A 17,629-nucleotide genomic window follows, 5' to 3' on the forward strand; every position below is an offset into this window, starting at 1 on the left:
ATCCGACTAGGTCACGGAGGGTCGTGGGTTCAAATCCCATCTGGAACTCGGATATTTTTCCGAGTCTACATTTCTCCTTACATTGAATATCATTGCGTAGAGAAGCCTGAAAAATTCAGGACTTCAATTGCAAAAATTGCGTTCATAACTGCCAAGATCATAGCTTCACTTGATTTCATATCCGCAGTTCATATATGATTCATTTCATCATTGATTCATTCCTCACGGGACCATTAGAAGCCACAAATGACCAGCTCTCAACGTCAGTGGCTTCATAGCTCAGTTGGTTAGAGCGTCGCATCGGAATCGCGAGGTCACGGGTTCAAACCCCGTTGAAGTCCTGAATTTTTCAGGCTTCTCTACGCAATTGCAAAAATTGCGTTCATAACTGCGAAGATCATAGCTTCACTTGATTGATTGCTTTTGTTATTCAAATGTTCCAGTCACAGGAACAAAAGACCCTTTTTCGATAGCCAATAAGGCTCTGGTTGGCACATTAATGGCTGATGACAATAGGTGACGTCAACGATACCTTTCCTATAAGTAGTGTTTCATTGGGTTTCAAACTCGTCTGCCTGACCACATGGGGCGATACAAATGAGTTATGAATTATGAATTATTAATGAGTTTGACAACTGAAATTCACACCCTCTATTACCTCATCCTGGGCAAAACAATTTGCTTCTTATCTCATCAACATTCATTTCGACTTTGCAGTCTGGGCACTGATTACTTTCCATATATCTTACGCATTTTTTTTTAAATTGGAAATTAATAATTGCAATACAAAGAGCTTTATTGTCAATCGTTGTTAACGACTGTGGTATAAACTATCAAAATAATTTGATGCCTCGTCAAACTGGTAAAGACTTGTTTCCATATCTCAAAGTGCCCTTGGACTTGAGGGGACTGGGGTGGCGGTAGGGGATGAAGGGTACAATAACTGAAACACCCCAAACCTTAGTGTTTAAGCCTAAGGTTAGCATTTTTACCTCTGAAATGACAATTATCGACAATTCGTAATTTTCCCTGGATTGACTGTTATCGTCATTTTAGGATTACTCTGTCCCAGGACTTGTGGTAGCAGATGAAAAGAAAAAAGTAAAAGTTGCATCCCTGGACGGGATTTGAACCCGGAGCAACCAATGTGAAGGAACTAAAGGTCCATTGGTTGACAATTGCACCGATTATTTATCAAATATAATTAGTATATGTGAAAGCATTGCTGAATAGTGGTTAAGTCTAGTAGTTGATTTTAAAATGGTTAGCTTTCTCTTAACGTTTGGTAACCGACATTATCTCCTTTTTAAACTTGTTTCTTAGCCGCTGATACTACACGTTTACGGCGGCATTCAGAAGAAAAAATATATTAATATTTTTTGAAAAAGGTGTTACGGCCGTAGTCTAGTGGTTAAGTGAAAGGGTCATTAATCGAACATATTCCCAGGTTCGAGTCCAGCGAGTTTAGGCATTGGGGTTTGGATTTTAAAAATAGATATTCATTTCCCATAATCCTTATCAAGCGCTAAGCGTCCTAAATTGACGATAATAGTCAATTTAGAGAAACTTAGGAATTGTCGATAATAGTCATTTCAGAGGCAGAGGATACGTTGGCATTTTTGTATGGGTTTGGGTTGTTTCAGTTTTGTTGTTCCAGGCCCCTCACGTCCAAGGGCACGTTGAGATATGGAAACAAGTCTTTACTCGTCAAATTCTTTGATTCCAACTGACGTCACGGTGGCCATGTTTGTGGAGAAAACAAAAGCGAAAAAGTCTTTTGGGATTTTGACTCTGTTATTATGCAAACTTGAGTTAAATTTTTCTATTGTTTTGGCACCAACATGGCCGTCTTATCACCTGAGTGCAATCGAACAATAGTTTGCACCTTGCTTAGCGCTTTGAGTAATTACACCTGATCTTCCACCACCCATGGCGCCGTTAAACACAAACCTTGAATTTTCTTCAAGAGGACACCAAACGGCGCTGCTTTCTCTATTTTCTACCACCATAATTGCCTTACACCGCAATGAACCCATAGGTAGTATAGAACATCGGATTTCGTCGTCATTTTCCTAAAATAGCCCAAAAAAGCACTTATTTTGTATCAGCCTCCAAGCAATGACTAAAAAGGAGTTAGGAGGTTCATATTGACCGAATGCATAAATGGCGGCCAAAAAGGTAATCTTTTGTTTATGTGCTAATGACACTCACTAGCCTCGCTCTCTAGCAACCTTTCTTTTGTATATTGTCCATGCAAACGAGGCTAGTGAGGCTAATTTGCACATAAATAAAAGAATATTTTTTTGGCCGCCATTTATGCATTCGGTCTATAAAATAAATATTTTTTGGGGCTGCTTTAGAAAGGTCGAAAAGAACAAGTGTGCTATTAACTAACCCAAACCCCGACAAAAAGTAAAATATCAACAATGTTAAATGCAATAGCTTTTATTAGTAACCCTACCAGCTTATTATATTTTCGAATACATCAAGTCAGCAAGCGAATACTACTCAGTATCACAGAGTCTAGTAACTGAATATAAACGTGTGCGTTGCTTCGATAGGAAACTCTCTGTGATCCCTCATGGTTTTTTGAAAGGCCATTTTCATGTAATCTCATTCTTACTATAGAAGAAGTCAAATGAATTTTAATGTCGTTTTCATGAAAAGTTGGGCAAAATGAATCGGCTAAAATTGATCATTCTCAAAGTGATTTAAACTGGAAAGAAAAGCTACTTCGAATCATTGGATATCATATAGGAACTGTTAGGAAGGTTTCATCAAGAACGACGTCTTCATTTAAGTTCTATCTGGTGAGTAACACCGACCGGACGAATAAACGACATTCCTTTTGTTTCCGTCTGGCGTTTGCGAGCGGGATCGCGGTGAAGCACGCGCAGGTGCTTAGAGATTTACTTCCCATGGCCAATTACCACCTTTTTCTGGCGAAAAAGGCATGTTTCTAGTTTAAAATGATTACACATTTTACGCTTCCAAGCTCATGCAGTAGTTAAGCCAGCCCTATGCTTGCTAGAATGTGGTTAAAATGTAAAGTAAAAGTGGCTCAGCTGTCACTGACTCATTTTTCCGTCTCCAGCTCAGATTAGGCATTATCCGAAGTGTGGGAACTTTCCTTGACGTGAGCGACGGGCATAAAAGTGTCAGACACCACCTCTCCGTCATCGTCTGTCCAATCGCTTGTATCATGGGTCTCCTCGCGTTTTCTAAGTGAGAAAGCAGAAAACACAAACGTTTGGGGATGTGCTAAAACGGAAATGAGGTAAAATAAGAATCTAGGCTTTATGTTGGAGAAAACTACCTTCCGTACGAAAGAAGAAATTATTATTCTCAGTTGAAAAATGCATCTTAGGGTTTCATAAGAACTAAATCATTTCTTTTCATTATAAAGCCCAATTCACCCCTACTAAGACGGGAAACGGATGCTCTCACTAAAGGTTTTTTTAATTTTTAACTATAATCGTCGGTCTTTAGTGTGACACGAATTCAGCGATACACGGTTCGAATGTTGAAATTCTGTCTTCCCATGACTGTTTTCATGACCGTTTTTCACTTTGCAGGCCCAGACAACTGTAAACGATTTACTGAAAGTAAAGCACATCAAATGCGTTTGTGAATAATTGGTAAAAGGGAACACCCGTAAAGAAACAACGAACTGAACGAACACGAAGCTGAATCAGGGAATTGAACCCGGGACCATTTGTGAAGGACGATACTGTTATTATTTAGCCCGCCCTATTTAATTCTGTATTCTCGTGTTAGCTGCCTTGTTCTGAAAAGCTCCAAATAAAAGTTGCCGATGTTATTATTTTGGTGCCAAAGCTCTTAAAAAACTCGTTACCGGAATTCTTCCATCTTTGAGCTCCTTAGCTTTTTCCTTTCTCCAACACTTATGTTATCAAAGTCTTCCTCTTCGGAGCTCACAACTTTAAGATCGGAGCTAGCTGCGCATGGAAAATGCAACGTTGGTTTATAGGTTCCAATGGTCGTAAAAGAAGTTTCGTGCTCCAATTCATCATCACTGCTCGCTCCTGTTCCCTCAAATCGGGGAGCCAGGCGATATGATTTCATATGCAGTCGACCTGGAAAATAAGTGCAGGGCAAGTAAGAGATTAACCGCGAACGGACTACGGGGTTTCAAGCCACTTTCATTTCCACAACCGTAGGCACCAGTCAAGCGATTTATCAGTAGAAATTATTTCAGTTAAAAGGAAAGGAAAGGAAAGGAACTTTATTTAAGTGTCTAGTCGTTCTAGCGCTGGAGCGCTAATTGGGGACACTGTAAACTGAAATTAACAATGAAAGTAAATCAAGTCAAATGTTGGTTTTTGAGGAGAGGGGAAACCGGAGTTGCTCAATTACTCCGAGATAGCGAACCAATCAGATTGCTTGAAACACCAAAATCACTGAGCGAGTATATACTAACGCTATTTACCGTTCGAGCAGCTAGAGTAAAGAAAAAATGAGGGGGAGAGAGGGAGTCTAGGGGCGTTGGCAAGGATATTTGAATTTTAAAAAAGTTATATTTAGATGGGAGGTCTGTTTTCCGAGACGAGCGCGACCATGAAGCATGATATCATACAAATGTAATAGCTTTTGCGGGTCGTATTCTTCATCAAACAAACCCGTACATTAGCAAGAAATTGTAGATATACCAATTCCACTCGGAAGGCCATTTTGAATTCTTCCGATTTTGCGGATGTCCCAGGAATCAGACTTCCGTTTTTGTGACATCTCTAAAATAACACAACTGAAATAAACATATCCCACTGGCGAAACTGGGCGACTTTCCTCTCTGTCTCCTCAATTTTCTGTTGGGTTCATCTTCACGATGACAGACACAACTTTAATCATAGTTAGTCGCAACCTGCTACCTGACTATAAGACGCAACCTTGTTTTAATTCGCCAGGAAGTCCAATCGTGATTGCTGGAATTTTTTTACTTATTTTGCCATGATGGGACATCAAATTCCTAAATAGTGACATTGTTACGCAGAATTTTACATGCGACACCAATTAACCTGGATTTTTCCTTTTGGAGGCTACTCGCTTTGCTGCGCGATTCCCATGATCACTATCTTCGTCTGGCATAGATTCATCGCTGTCGCACCGTGTCATCAGGGGGATATCAGGAGAACCAGGCAGGGGGAACTGGGTCCTAATGAAATCGAAAGAAAAAAAGGAATCATGTTTAAAATCAAGTGGTGTGTAAGTGCAATGAGTCAACGAAAAAGTATTTTGAAACTGGCGTTGGATGCTCTATCTACTGGGCTACAAGAAATACTGCGGACTGAAAGGTCCCTTATTTAGGTCCTGTGTACGAAAGTCACAGGTTCGAATCCTGCCTAGGACTCTGATTTTTGGGCCTTCCTAGGCTCGTAACAGAAACTTAAACTTTACCGTTGAAGCACTCCTCAGTCGCCCTAAGACGCCCCCAGTTGACGTGTAAAACCGTCTGGCGTTAGACGGAGTGAAATCTGTTAAGTCTCACTCCCAGGGGTCAGTGGGTTAACTCATTCACACCTCAAACGCCCTAGGACACCCCCCCTTGACGAGTAAAATCGTTTGGCGTTAGACGGAGTGAAATCTGTTAAGTCTCACTCCCAGTCTGAGTCAATGCATGAGTTAACATCTTTCTCACGCGCAAATGAAACTTTTACCATCTACTGTTGCATAATGATGCATTTGAGGACAGGCAGTATGTTTTCACCTAAAGTGAAGCTCCATGTGTACTAATTATAGTCCCTTATGGAGATAATTATGGGTCAACTCGTTAATGCAAATGCTATATCAAAATTTATAGCCTTTATATAACGGAGTTGATCAGAACATATCGTAAACATTTTTTGGAACGGAAGGCAAGGCTTTTCTTTATTTTAAAACATTCAAGAATATTTCCATGCATTTTAAAAACAAGATCGCTTCTTGGGCGTTAACTGGACTACCCGTCATTCTAAAGAAAGCCGGGCAGTTACAGCTCTCGTTTTCCGGCAAGATTGAGGGCCAGACCTTGGGAACTCATGTGAAGAAGAAAGCATTTCACGTAAAGGTGGTCTGTTTTCACTGCGTGTACGCTTTCTGTTTCAGCTTCTAACGCGAGCCGATCTACGACGATAGTCTCCTTCGATCTTCAAATATACATTGATTTATACTCAAAGCAGATCTAGAATACTCCAACAACATCGCAAAGAAATCTACAACGTTGTTGTTCTGCTTAATTGTGTATGGTGTGTACTTACGGTCATTATTTTAAAATCTTGATTTTGTTGTGCGTTGTTGTATTTTGCGTTACATCCGATTATTTGAATTTCCACATCATGCTCTATATAACATTTTGTGTTGGAAAATTGAGCGGTTTTCTAAAATATTTTTGCGGGCACTTGGATTTGTGGATGAGTTTTAAATGTCTTGCATGAAAATTGATTTTTTTCGCTAATCACACCACATATTCGGATAGCCCGAATTTCCCCTTCACTTGAAGTTTCGTCTTAGGGCGTAGTATCTGATTTCTCGATTGTGTACGAATTTTCTTTCACTTCGAATTTTCGGATGCATTGAAGTTTTTGCCACTTATTTACCAAGTCTGACTACTACCATTTGACTTTCACAACATCGAGGAAATTTATTTCCGCCACGCTGGAGGAGAGGGAGGTAGCTTCTTTGGAAGAAGAGTTAGAATCGTTCAGCAATTTGAGAGAACTCTTACAAAAATTATTCGGGAAACAGAAAGTGGAATTCTTGACTCCAACACAGGAGGCGCTTTGCTCTTTTAAGTTAGATTGGCTGCAAGGTTTGATTCCTCGCCTTCTTGATACGCACGAAATCGATGAACAAATTCTATATATGCAAAAAGAAGGTACATTTCCAGGGCCCGTTGGTTGATGTGAGTATGAACGCTGAAACTGGAGATGTCTCTATAGCTGGATTGAATCGAAAATTCCGGATTTTTTTGGCTAGTTTGCCCCCATTAGTTTTTTTAATTCCTGTTGAAGCCAATAATGAAATCACACTGACGTTACTGCTCCCTAGGGGAGGGGGGAAGGGGGTAGCCCAGTAAAACTTTTTCGCTTTCATCTTTAACTCGTTCCCAGTCCATTTTGGGAAAAAAGTGTCACACAAGAGAGGATGAGGTAAGGGAGGGGATCTCCCGTATATGGGCCTCTTCCAGTGATAGTTTTTCAAAATCTAATTTTAGAGCATGGTTCAGCTACTGAGCTTTTTGAGAGAGCCTATTGATCGGCCAGTTGTAATTACGTAATTAATGCAAATAAAAAAAGACACAAACAGCAGTGATAAACATATTGAACTTGTTCATTTTGATTATGACTTGACGTTTCGTATGTGCTCTACATACATACATTTTCAAAAGTAACCGTTGAAATTTAAAACAGCTATTTATATATAACAAAGCGGATGAGGGGACTGGAACCTAGATTAAGCAAATACTTAACAGTAAAAATATAATAATAATAATTATAATAATAAAAGAAAAAAAGAAAAGATTACTAAGCATCAGCTTTTCACTTCCGACGTTGACGTTGAAAGCTGGCTCAAGTTCTTGAATAAAGAAGGTCTCTTTTATTTTACAATGATAGTCAGTTTTGCCCTTCGCTAAAATATCAAAATGATCCCACTTGATGTTATGTCCAGTGGCCTTAACGTGGTCAGCAATGGCTGAAGTATTGTCATTTTTAGCTAGGGCCTTAAAATGTTCGGTTTTTCTATCGTGAAGCCGCCGTTTAGTTTTACCGATGTAAAAACCATTACAATCTCAACAATTAGCAAAGGGCAAAACTGTCTATCATTGTAAAATAAAAGAGATCTTCTTTATTCAAGAAATTGAGCCAGCTTTCAACGTCAACGTCGGAAGTGAAAAGCTGATGCTTTAGTAATCTTTTCTGTTTTTATTATTATTATAATTATTGTTATTATATATTTTACTGTTAAGTATTTGCTTAATCTAGGTTCCAGTCCCCTCATCCTCTTTGTTACATATAAATAGCTGTTTTAAATTTCAACGGTTACTTTTGAAAATGTACGTAGAGCACATACGAAACGTCAAGTCATAATCAAAATGAACAAGTTCAATATGTTTATCACTGCTGTTTGTGTCTTATTTTTGATCAAACTACGAAGGCCCAAGAACAAAAGTATTTATAATGCAAATAAACTTAGATGTCAAATATCTCACCCTCGTTTCCACATTCTCGTCTCTGTTTACTTGAACATTCCTCACTACTTTCAGTTCCTTTTCTTTTCAGGAACTGACGAATCTTCTCTCGAATGCTCATTGCGCTCAGATTACACTTAAAAAACATACTGATAAACGAGATCACATATTTCTAGCTACAAGATTTGGACGCTGCGTGGACGTGACACAGCAAGAATAGCTCAGCCCCGGCCTCTCCCCTGCCCTGATCATCTAACCACGCGACACTGGGAACGAGAACTAAAAATAGCTTTGCGAAACCAAAAATAGCTTAAAAAAACTATGTTGTTTCATGGGGATCCACTCTCTTACCTCATCCTCTCTTGCTATCACATCATGGAACCAAAGAGTGAATTCTGCCCACATAATTTGTCCACTGCGTTTCGCTCTTTTACGAGATCAAAACGGGTTTTCTTCAGAACACTTGACGTCTCAGGCACACGTGGAAACCAACATATCACACAGAAGAACATTGCCACAGAAAACAATTCTCCTGTAGACAAAAAAAATGTACTCACCCTTGAGCGTCCGAATCCAGTCCACCAGTATTGAGCTTCACAAATCCTGTTATTGTCGTCATGGCAATGCGGCGGGGGTGCTCTTCCCGTTCAGTTGATCTGTGAACATCCATCCTATGCAAAAATAACCCACAACAAAGAAATTACCCTGGGCAATCAGAGCAGATGCAGAATGCCAAATTAACTCGTCAAAACTTGATCAAACACAACTAGTCAAACTAATCAATCTGTAATTGAAGTGTCAACTATATTTTAGCGCTGCGGTACTAATTGGGGACACTGTACAAAACTTAAATTAACTCGTATCAATCGTAGGTTGGTTTTTGATGAGAGGGAAAAACCACAGTAGCCGGAGAAACACCTCTCGGAGCAGAGTAGAGAGCCAACAAACTCAACCCACATATGACGCCGAGTCTAGGAATCGAATCCCGGACACATTGGTGGAATTCCATTGCTCTCAACACTGCGCCATCCCTGCTCTCTCCCTGTATTCAGTTTTTTGAGGTCTTTGTATTTGATGGGTTAAGATTGTCGAGCGAGGCAATGGGCCCTTTGCAGGATAGTGATCCCATGGTACAAAACTCGCCATACTGGAACGCAACTTGCGCAGTGGGGGCGTCTAACACAAAGCAAGTTAATCTAAATTTTGTTTGTTTTAGATGTCCCAGTGGGCAATTTGCGTTCAAGTATGGCGGCTTTTGTACCATGTGATCACTATCCTGCAAAGGGCCCATTCAGTTCAGGCCTGTTACTAAGTGATGCAACGTAAAAAAAAAAATGACAAGTAGCTAGAAGTGGTACGTTTTTATTTCAAACTTCTATGTATTCATTCTCGTGAAATGACATCTCAAGTACCCGCGGCCAAGAAAACAAGAAGTAAGAGCCCTATGACTGATAATTATTTGAAATATATTTGCGATCGAGCGAAGCAAGACGCTTACTAATCCTGCCGATTTGAGAATTTTTTTTTCGTGTGGCTGACTACCCGCCTCGATTTGATGCGGGGAGCCTTGAGCCCACGTGACTTGACGTCATGAACAAAATTTGATTTGCTTGCTTTGACCTGCGACCCTGCTCGCGACTTAGCTTTGGAGCGTTTCGTTTTTTTAGTTCTCCCCGAGTGAAATTGTGTTTACTTATTCGATATTTGGCTTACAAGTATAATGGGTGCTGTTTATCAAAACATCAGAAAGCTCTGTAGTGCTCTTTTTTCTAGGAAGCAGACGATGTTATTCGACCTCGGTTCGTCAGTTGTACATACATACATACATACATACTTAATTGACCACTCCCCACAGGGACTTTTCAGGGCCACTGAAACACAATCACGACAGAACAGAACATTCAACAACAACTGTTAAGAATCCCAACTGGCCGGAGGCAAACCAGCTGGCTATTTACAAGTGCAGCCGAGAACGAGAAGCTGAACCAGGGACTACCAGGACACATTCGACGAGTGGACAGAAACGTGTCTTGAACCCGAGATGCCCAGATCTCAAGGCAAGCACCCTAACACACTGGACCGAAATGCCTCCTTTGATGTTATTCTGAAACCTCTGCTAGCAGATTAAAGGTGGATCAATAGAACATGTAAATGTGACGATAAAATTCAAATCAACACAACATACAATCATCAAATTGTTTCTGCGATGCATCTAGATTAAATTGCCGTTTGATGCAACACAACTATCTTTCTCAGTCAAAATGTAAAGTAATTAATGGATTTGAATATCGCAACAAAAGGAAGGCAGCTCGAACGCACTTCCTAATCTCTGATTACTGCTAGATTTAGATCACGCCAATGCTGCAATGGTTATTTAAATCTGTTGTGGTCGTGACCATGCGGTCCACTTTCACACCAACTGACCAATAAGACAAATAAGGTGTCGTCTTTTAAATAACCACGCAGTCTGACACCAAACTAACAATAGATTTTAAATAATCTTCATCGGAATGGGGCCAAAGATAGGGGATTGGCTCTCTTACCTCATACTCTCTACTTTTTGCTGCCATGTGACCAAAATTGTAACTGAGTTCGTTGATTCAATTCCCACCCTGGTCAGAGTTTTTCCCGGTATGGACCCATTTCAGGTTTTCCGGGGCTAACGCTTAAATGGATTACACAGGAATAAAGATAGCACTTAAACAAACGAGAAGCGAAAGGCTGATGAAACAGTGAAGAAATATCTGTTGTATTTGCCAAAATTTCGAAAGGTACTGCCTTTCTTCATCAGGGTCAGTTACAAGTAATGCTCTTTGGCTAATGGGACGTTACAATTTGCACGAAAAAAATGTTTGCAATATGATACAGTAAAAATGTAAACATTCAGGGGCACCCAACGAATCTGTTCCTCACATTTTCTGTTCCCCAGAGGAATCTTGCTGGCTGGCGAAAATACAGGTGTTTCGATGAGCTGGCTGCCCGGAAAATTTTGTTATTGATAGAGGTTTTGCCTGTGAATTACTGACTTTTTCTAGCATTTCAACCCGAGCTGGCTGCAGAAACTCTGAAGACTGAGGACGACTGAAAAAGAAAAAAAAAAAGAACCCCTTCCCTCTCCCAGAGAGTAGGCACAAACATACGACGGTTGGTCAGAGTGATTGCGCTTGCGGAAAAAACCTGTTTTGTCCCGGTTTTGTTTTAGATCGAGGGATTTGAAAGCGCGCGGAATTCCTGGCTGGGAAATAAATTTGATCAGCTGACTGGGAAACCAACCAATTTTATCTAGCGGGCTGGGAAATTTCTTGTGTGTCTTGCTGGGAAAAAGGAACAGATAATGTTTTCCCAGCAACACTAAAAAACGCCTGAAAATGCCTTAATAACATTTATTTTCATTAACTGGGGCATAATAATACATTTTACAACAAATTGGTCGTTGGGTGCCCCTGAACATTAACAAATACAACAGATATTCCTTCACTGTTTGATCATGCAGCTTTTCAATTCTCCTTTTTTAAAATAGTTACACGCTGATTAGATCCTTCATCAGGATTTGGTACTTTTTTCGTTTCGTTTGTCCTTGCTGCCACAATAGGGGCTTATAGGGAACTTAAGCAACGACAACGGTGACGGCAACGACAATGTCAAAAATTTGCATATTTAGTGGGCAAAAACAATGGCTTTGCACGTGCGCTTTTCACTTTTGTCCATTTCTTTGCTGCGTCAGCAAAACAACGTGAAATAGTCAAATTTGCGGTGGGTCTAAAACACGCCTCACATTCCACAGGTCAGGGTACATGTCACTGTGGTACAGACAAACAACACCAAAAGTGTCTCCTAGCCCTAATCACTCTACAAAAATGTTGTTTCGGGCCTAAGGGAAACGTTTGGCTAGGTTGTTCATCACTAGAGCAGAGACTCCTAGCCTTGACCTGTGGAATGTGACCTGTGTTTCAGCACTTGAGGATAGATTTTCATTTTCTCCCCTAAATTAAAAGCCGTTCCGACCAGTGTCATTCTTGAAGAAATACCACACCCTTGTCATCTTAAAAAGGTTGAAATAATCACCATGTGATAGCAATAACCCGAATTTTTATTTGGAGATCACTTTCTCGTTGCCGTCGCCGTCGTCGTTGCTTAAGTTCCCTATCATGAATAGCACTTAAAGCAAAATTCCAATGGATATCTTTTTTAAAGATAATTGAGGCAGCCAGAGCGTTAGTTTTGTTTATCAATTGAAAATCTAACTGACTCAGCAGCTGACTGACTGCCAAATCGTAGAGCAAATGCAGTGATCAAATATTGTTTAAATAAAAATAAAAAATAAAAATCGAACGACTGATCTGCAAGATAACAATTATTATAATTATAATGATGATGATGGTTTATTTCGGGTTTCCAAATTACAGAATTGGCTCTTCATCCGAAAGAAACTAAATCAATCAAATCAAGAGTTGGTTTTTAAAAAACCTTTTGTCCTTTTTTTTACTTTCTAGCGTGTTCCATAATTGCTGAGAAATTGCGTTACTTCCGTTCCTTTCCAAATTTGGAGTACAGTGCATAGTGAATAGACTAAGCCAATCATGTACCGAGTTTCAGCTTGGATGGTTAAATAGGGCATACACAACGACCGTCAGAAGTCGAGACAAAATGGCTTCTTTACCAAAGCCTGAGAACGCACATGTAAACAATTGTTGAAGGATTGCTAGAAATGAGTTTTCACGACAAAAACCTCCGCCAAAGCAATGGAAAAGTATCTGGAAAGCCATTTCAAGCAATTTAGAACGGCATCTAGAAAATGACAGAGGTAGGAAATAATCGCGTAAGTGACATCATTGACCACATGTTTTTTAAAGACCACGATCTACTCCGTAATTGTCATTTTCGCGTTCAATATCACGCTTATATCATCAAATTCAATTCATAATTTATAATTGGGACTTAAAAGTTCCACAATTTTTCGTGAAAAGCATCTTTTGAACGATCTATTCATGTTATGCACCTATCAATGTTAAGCCTGATTCAGGGGGGGGGGGGGGGGGGGGAGGAGGAGGGGGAGGAGGTGTCGGGCAACGGGCAAACCACGGGAATTTGATCTTGAGGTCTGTCCTCAGGGTAGGGATTATGATCGTACGAGATGTCCCCAGGGTGGGGAAATTTGACGTGGTCGCCATGTTGGCCTGTAAATGAGCTTTCCGCCATCTTGGAAATACCCAGAAGGCATTTGGATGAGCTTCCCGTGTTCGTGACGGAGCAGTGGGGCTGAACGAAAGGTGACTGATAAATGTATTTTGTTGCTATTAAATAATGCAATCATTAAGTGAAGCTATGATCATCGCAGCTTTGAAAGCGCAATTTCATATACACAGTTCAATATGATTCATTTCATATATCATTTCATTCGTTAATGCAAACATTGTCGTTTTTATCAGCCCGTCAGTTATCTATCGTGGGAGGCGCAGTGGCCTCATGGTTAGTGTGCCTCACTCCAGAGCGAGTGTTTCTGGTTGGGGGCCAGGCCGGGGACATTGAGTTATGTTCTTGGGCAAGACACTTTCCTCCCACGGTGCCTCTCTTCACCCAGGTGTATAAATGGGTACCGGCGTAATGCTGGGGGTAACCCTGCGATGGACTAGCATCCCAGGGGAGAGTTAAAATACTCCTAGTCGCTTCATGCTACGGAAACCGGGGATAGGCATTGGCGTGTTGGGCCATTGGTTCGGAAAGCGCTTACCAGTTATCTATCTTCGAAAATTTAGAACAAAGTGGTTTTTTTTTTTTGTTGGATTTTGAAGGAAATACTTGCATAAAGCCTGCTCATTAAGGACGTTCGCGCGAAAATCTTCCCACATTGAAATTTGTTTCATTTCTCGCCTGAAGTTAGGTCATGAATTGCTTATTCCAAAAATGAAAAAAAAATTGGGGGACACCGACTTTGTTTCGGAGAAAAAGGTAAGGGAAAATGCCCTAATTTCGATAGATGGGTCTTCATAACGAGATGTAGCCTCATCTACTCATTCGTCGAAAATCATAAAATAATATGTTAGAGTGAAGGTTTTTGCACAGAAATATAGGAGTGGGTTTTTTTAAGTAATTGCATGCCGCTAGGGATGTCGTAAACAGTAGAGTTAATCCTCAACAAGCGTTTTCGCAAGCGCTATCCGTTGTAACCACTTCCGGAATTCAGGACACAAGGAAATAAAAAATAAAAAAAGATAACTTCTTACATTGTGATTTTTTTCATTTCATCATATTTTGTAGATTGTAAGAAGAGTAAGTGACTGGAGTCACCGATGATCTAAACGAATAAAATCGATGTGATGTTGCGAAGCTCTTGGAAAATTTCGTTTGTCACGATTTTGCGTTACCTGTCGGGGAAGGACTGGAACCAAGACAGGATCGATCGATGAAAGGTTTTTGTAAGAAAAAACTTTCTTGAGCATAGCAACGAAGTTTCAAGCAGGCGTTATCTTTACTTGGTTAGTGTTTTGTATCATATCTCTCCATTGCCGTCTTTCTCATCTTCTGGAGTGTGGTTTTTGTGAAATACAATCTCTGCCTGTTTCCTCATAGGTCTGCACTATTTAAGAGGATTAGGAAGAGAAAATAATTCTGCTCTGTTTTCTTGAAAGTAAAGGAAAAGAACTTTAAAACTATGCATTAACTTTGAACTAATTAGTTCGTAGCGTAATAAAAACATTAAAAAAAACCAACCCCATTAAATTTACGCAACGTCGCTGACTAAAACTAACCTTCCTGGAGTTTTCAAAACTATCAGCCAATACTCGATTAGCAACCTTTTCCAGCCCTCCGGTCCTTTCTCTTAAACATTTCGTGTTGAATTGGAAATAAATGTGCCATTCTTAAGCCAGCCTGGAATTTTGCCCCGGCGTTTTTGTCGCCATAAGATCGTAACTAATGCTTGAAGTAATGCATAACATATCACAGTCTCGTTACCTGCACAGTAAAAGTTGCGCACAAACAATTAGCGCGAAAGTCCTTAATTAAAGATGTACTTCGTATGATTTCACTAGATGCTCTGCCACGAGTTTGTGACATAGAGAAATTATATTTGTATATAAATTTCTGTTGTAGTTTAATTATTACACACAAGGACATTTGATCAACTTTACTTTTCCCTGGATGGGGACTTTGACCGATTATTTTGACCTGGGAGTGAGGAATTTGAATTTGTTTATATGTCAAAATCCCCCGCAGCCCATGCCCGACCTCCACCCCCTTCCTCCCTCGGGCTTAACATTGGTAGGTTCATTACCTGCCCAAGCGAAGACCGATGGTGTAATTTGACCAACGCTGTGCTGTTGCCACAGTGAAATGCAGGTTTTCACAGATATTATTGAAAATTTCGTAATAAATTTGCGATTTCTTCTTTTTCAGCCAAGCTTTCTGAAAATGTTTGTTACCTCAAAGAAAGCATTTATTTTGCTAATTTTAATAACATGCCATTTTCAAGAAATATTCCTTTTTCCGCAAATGTTCTGAAACTTTTTGCTTCTTTTTAAGAATAGTTTTCAGTTGTTATTACGAGATTTCTGAAAAGCCTATGTTTTTAAATTTAAATTGAGATATTGTAAGCCATCATATTGCTGTAAATATAAGTCCAGATATTAACGAAAACATTCAATACGGTCATTTTTTCTTTGCGGTTTAGATGCCTAAAGGAGAAGGGAAAACCGAAGTATCTGGAGAAAAAGCTCGCAGAGTAGAATACCAACAAACTTAACCCACATTTAAGGCCGAGTATGGGAGTCAAACCCAGGTCACATCGGTGAGAGGCAAGTGCTCTCAGCCAATGCGTCAGCCTGGTTCCCCTGAGCATTAAATTACTTTAAGGCTCGAGTTGACTTGTAATAAGAAATAAAACACAAAGGGCGCGGTGACAAACACGGTGAAGCTACGACTATCTATCAATAAATAAAAATCTCATCATAGTAACCTTAAGTTTGAAAAATATTTTTAAAAAGAACAAAAATGTAGATTAACCTTTGGCTTTTGACCTTCTTCCTTCGTTGCCTCCACGCAACAAGCAAAATAATCAAAATCAATGCGATAAGAACGCTCACGCCTGTGACAATCCAGTGCCAAATCTCTTCACGCTCTTTTCCTGCGATTAGAACTTTCGCAGTGGTTTGATCACGTGACCCTAGCAAAGCTCCACCCGTGGTTTTATCCAGTTGTACCCAGACCACGGACTGTGGCGCATCCTTCTCGTCGTCGTCGAGGTTGACAACGAAAGATTTGTTCCACTCGCCATCTGCTAAAGAGATCTTCCCGGATGTTGGCCATAAGAGGTTTGGGCCATGTGAGGAGTCGTTTCGATACAGAAACCACTGGACTGTGATGTCACCCTGGGAGCCTTTCGCTCGTCGAACTGGGATTTCGAGTTTACTTACTTGTCTGGTACGGGACACTTCAACCACGCCTTCTTTGTTGTAAACTGCAATGGGCAAAATCAGCACATTGAAAAGACTGTTTTAAACTAAAGGTATTGCGAGGAAACCGCACCGCAGGATTCTCGACGTACGATTACCTGAAAAAGACGACCCTTGACTGGATGTTTCATTTGGAATTGTGCGCGGGCAAGTGGTTGTGAGTTCAACTCCGTTAGCACCGATACTGAGGAGAAAGGGCTGCTTTTGTTAATGACACCTGTAAATGGCTAGATTTTCTTGGCTTTTCGGATATCGACGATTGACCATAGGCCCCTGGATTGTAAATACTATGAGTCATTTTCAGAACTCATGCACTGCTCCCAAAACGTTGGGCATAGAGTTTTGAATGTTGGGGCATGATCTACGGAACCACAGCAATTGGCGTTAGCTGTGGTAGTCAACCTAGCAACGAAAAGAAAGACAAACAAAAATATGTACTCACTTGAGCTGTTTTTATCAAGTATTAACAGGCCATGCTGAGCTTCAAATGACCAGAAGAAAGCAAACTGTGTCAGGTGACACACATTTACTGTTAATAGCTTGATGGATCGATTCACGTGACTCCACGGCTCATGACACGTGAGGGCAGCGTCAGTCCTACAAGAACAAATGTCAGCGGTATGAGGTTGATCGAGCTCAAATGACACTAACGAACAGAACCGTGCCACAGTTATTCGCTCAAAAGACGTTTGGTGAGTTTTACATGAGGAGTTTAAAGAAGACGGCGGGCTCCCTTGTCAGCAGGATGATTCTGTTTTATTAACTGTTCAACCTCGGTTAATGCATTTCTCGTGCTCTGATTGGTATACTCAATCTCGGTTATCAGCTCATATGCCTTAGCTTGACCTTATATGGCAAATGATTGCGCTAAGTGTTGCTAAGCTAAATTTGTTTTCGCCGGAAAGTGAAATTTCTCTCTGAACGAAGAAAAAAAACCCTTTTTTTTGGAGAGTTTGGATCAATTTTAACGTTTAGAAGTACGCAAAAAGGTAAG

General features: G+C 40.3%; 2 protein-coding genes and 1 non-coding gene across 3 annotated transcripts in view; 1 reads left to right on the forward strand and 2 right to left on the reverse strand.

Moving 5' to 3' along the window:
• The window catches only part of Trnap-agg (transfer RNA proline (anticodon AGG)), a 74-nt gene extending 26 nt beyond the window's left edge, over positions 1 to 48 (forward strand). The window contains exon 1 of the tRNA in view: positions 1 to 48. This exon is cut by the window's left edge and continues 26 nt beyond it. This is a non-coding gene — a tRNA (tRNA-Pro).
• LOC137992383 (tRNA:m(4)X modification enzyme TRM13 homolog) overlaps positions 1 to 17,629 on the reverse strand; it is a 282,513-nt gene that overhangs the window by 239,710 nt on the left and 25,174 nt on the right. The gene's annotated exons all lie outside the window — the stretch shown is intronic.
• The window catches only part of LOC137986568 (uncharacterized), a 36,456-nt gene continuing 21,262 nt past the window's right edge, over positions 2,436 to 17,629 (reverse strand). The window contains exons 7-12 of the mRNA XM_068833555.1: positions 17,078 to 17,232; positions 16,187 to 16,640; positions 8,743 to 8,856; positions 5,037 to 5,173; positions 3,857 to 4,097; positions 2,436 to 3,221 (exon numbers count right to left, since the gene is read on the reverse strand). Coding sequence (XP_068689656.1) covers positions 3,101 to 3,221; positions 3,857 to 4,097; positions 5,037 to 5,173; positions 8,743 to 8,856; positions 16,187 to 16,640; positions 17,078 to 17,232 — 1,222 coding nt within the window. The 3' untranslated portion in view covers positions 2,436 to 3,100. The remainder of the gene's footprint in view (positions 3,222 to 3,856; positions 4,098 to 5,036; positions 5,174 to 8,742; positions 8,857 to 16,186; positions 16,641 to 17,077; positions 17,233 to 17,629) is intronic.

The sequence above is a fragment of the Montipora foliosa genome, chromosome 2, assembly GCF_036669935.1.
Source record: "Montipora foliosa isolate CH-2021 chromosome 2, ASM3666993v2, whole genome shotgun sequence".
Taxonomy (NCBI): Eukaryota; Metazoa; Cnidaria; class Anthozoa; order Scleractinia; family Acroporidae; genus Montipora; species Montipora foliosa.